The 3,210-nt window shown below is 42.4% G+C and overlaps 1 protein-coding gene across 1 annotated transcript; it reads left to right on the top strand.

Moving 5' to 3' along the window:
- The first annotated feature begins 1,033 nt into the window (after positions 1 to 1,033).
- Positions 1,034 to 1,432, top strand: LOC130949760 (uncharacterized). The gene has a single exon (XM_057878398.1). The coding sequence runs from the start codon at positions 1,034 to 1,036 to the stop codon at positions 1,430 to 1,432; it is 399 nt and encodes a 132-aa protein (XP_057734381.1).
- Positions 1,433 to 3,210: the final 1,778 nt, after the last annotated feature.

Genomic DNA, 3,210 nt, shown 5'->3' on the forward strand with positions numbered 1-3,210 from the left:
AACCAACCAGTGATTAGCAGTGCTGTGACAGAGTGCGTGAGAGTAGTTTTCACTGCGAGGATGGGATGTAGCCTTCGGCCAGTGTGATGCCTCCAGACGATTAGCCATGCGAGTGACAGCCACAGAGAACCATTTTCCAGAGAGGATACAAAGTAGCCATCGTCGAACGGTGAACCCCTATACACAGCTTGCCATGGAAAGGAGTAAGAAGGATTGAGTTGAAGCAGTAGGAAAGTAGGCGTTCTTGAGCCATACAGTATCTCCATTCGCTTATCTGAAATTCTCACCAATGAATCTGCATAAGTATCCTTTTTATTATTTCTATTTTCTTATTTCTATTTTCGAAACCATAAACAAATTTAATCTGCCTAACTGAGACTTACAAGGTGACCATAGCTTGCTTCATACCAACAATCTCTGTGGGATCGACCCTTACTCACGTAAGGTTTATTACTTGGACGACCCAGTACACTTGCTGGTTAGTTGAACGGAGTTGTGAATTCAACTGGTGCCATAATAATGATTTCATACAAATACAAAGAACATGGATCACAATTTCGTCCACCACTTATACATATTGTTAGCTGTAGATTATGTTTCTACATGGGTGGAAGCAATTCCTGCCCTTACTGATGATGCTAACACTATTGTCTCTTTTGTTAGAAATCATATTATCTGTCGCTTTGGATCACCACAAGCAATCGTGGGTGATCAAGGAACTCACTTTTGCAACAGGAGATTAACAGGCCTACTGAAAAAACATGGCATCATTCACAAGATAGCAATAGCTTACCATCCCCAAACCAATAAACAAGCCGAGGTGCCTAACAGAGAGATAAAGCGCATATTGCAGAAGATAGTCAAGCCTCACCGGAAGGACTGGAGCACCAGACTTATTGATGCGCTCTGGGCTTACCGAACAACATACAAGACACCAATCGGAATGAGTCCCTTCTGCTTAGTCTACGGAAAGGCATGTCACCTTTCAATGGAGATAGAACAAAAAGCTTTCTGGGTGGTACGGGAATGCAACATGGGATTTGAGAAAGCCGGAGCTGAGAGGAAGTTACAATTACAAGAACTAGAATGCCTTCGTCTAGAAGCTTTTGAGAATTCTAGGCTATACAAGGAGAAGGTGAGGGTTGTACATGACAAGAATATAAAGCGCATGGAGTTTAGACCTGGTGAATTAGTTATCCTCTACAACTCCAGGTTGAGACTCATGCCAGGAAAGCTGAGATCCAGATGGGAAGGCCCCTATAGGGTGGAAAAGGCTGAACCTTATGGCGTCTTTCACCTGCGCCATCCCTCAAGCCACAAGACCCTCAAAGTTAATGGTCACCACCTAAAGCTTTACCATGGTGAAAAGATAAAGGACAACAAGGAACTGGAGGTCTTTCTCCTGGAAGATCCATCATCGGCAGACGAATGAGCTTGTAGACTGTCCAACTTAAGGACGTTAAAGCAAAGTGCTGGGTAGGAGACAATCCACCATGGTATGATCGTTCCTCTCTTCTTAGTTTTTATTTTAGTGCCCTTTTCATTATCACTACATACATTCCACATTCTGCATTATCATTAGCATTCTGCATAAAAAAAGAGGTGTCCGACGCGTGAGCGTCGTTGACGCGTACGCGTCATGTGTGAATTCGCAACACCCAGCATTGAACAGAGAGTTGGGCAGGAGTGGTGTTGGAAGCGTGTTAGAAGCACAAACACAACCTCACGTACGCGTCGCTTGCTCTTTCAGTAGCCCACGTGTAAGTGTCCTTGACGCGTACACGTAGCCCTGGAAATTGGCGTAAACAGCGTCCTACACCGAAAGTCATGATGGCTTGGGGCTGGAACTGTGCTAGAAGCACAAATCCCATCATGCGTACATGTTCTTTACGCGTGCGCGTTGTTTGAACTATCTGGCCATCCATGCGTAAGCGTGCCTAACACGTACGCATCATTCGCAATTTTCAACCAACAACCAAAGCGAGCAGAGAGTTGTGCGCACGCGGGGCTGCCTTTACGCGATTTGCCCAACCCCAGCCATGCATGCGTATACCTGATGTGCACGCATCACTCTCCCATTTATGTGACCCACGCGTACACATACTACACGCGTACGTGTCGCATGCGACACACAATTGAAACAGTACGCCGCCCAGATTTCAAACTCTCTCTCCCCAATCCTAATTTCTTTCTTCTTCCTTCTTCCTTCTATCTTCTTCTTTTTTTCCCCATCTACTTCTTCTATCTTTTTTATCTTCTTCTTCTGTTTTCTTCCTATTTCTTTCTCACTCACATCTTCCATTGTCTCCCTCTTTTCATCTTCTTCTTAAGGTTCTTTCTTCCTATCTTTTTTCTTTCCTTCTTACTATTTATCTCTTCTTTTTGCATTCTTTTACTTGATGTTAGAAATTTAAATGGGTGATTATTTTCTTCTATATTTTGCTTGTGGATGTATTAGGGAGTAATTTAACAATTAATATTAATTTTTGGGTTGCATGCATGTTTGAATTTCATACCTTCTCTACCATATTTTACATGCACACCAAGTGTTTGTGAAAAGCCCGTATGGCATTATGAATTCTTAGCTACTTTGCTCTTCTACTCTACTGCCTATTTTTTCATAAAACCCTTACTATTTTTTATTGATTAAATATAATTGTCAATACAAACGTGGTTGTTAGTTTATTACATTTGATAATCAAATTAAGCAATCAATGCTTGATCTATGCTACTCATGACTTTGCGGTATGCTAATAAACATCTTGCATCTACTTGTCTTAATTTTTCATGCTATATTTCCATTGATGTCCTAATTACATGGACTCGCGACCATGTGTTTACGATATTCTTCTTTACCTTGGCATGGATTATCACTTGTAACTCCCTCCTCCTTGCTCTAACCCTTTGATTATCACTTGTATATTTCCTCCTTCCGGTTCTAGCTACTTGATTTAATGTCCCTTTCCTTTCTTCCTTTTCAAGATGGCCACCAGAAAGGGTAAAGAGAAGGCCTCTAACAAGCCACCGGCGAGAAAAGGAATGAAAAGAGCACTAGCAGAGGAACCACCCTCAACATCAGTCAAGCCATCAACAAAGTGGGTCAAGAGGATTATGAAGGTCGATGAAACCGAGAAAGCCTTTCCAGCAAGGGACACTGTGCGGTTCACTAACCACTACTGTGAGTAGATGTTCCTTATCCTGGTTGAGCGA

This window comes from Arachis stenosperma, chromosome 9 (assembly GCF_014773155.1).
Source record: "Arachis stenosperma cultivar V10309 chromosome 9, arast.V10309.gnm1.PFL2, whole genome shotgun sequence".
NCBI lineage: Eukaryota > Viridiplantae > Streptophyta > Magnoliopsida > Fabales > Fabaceae > Arachis > Arachis stenosperma.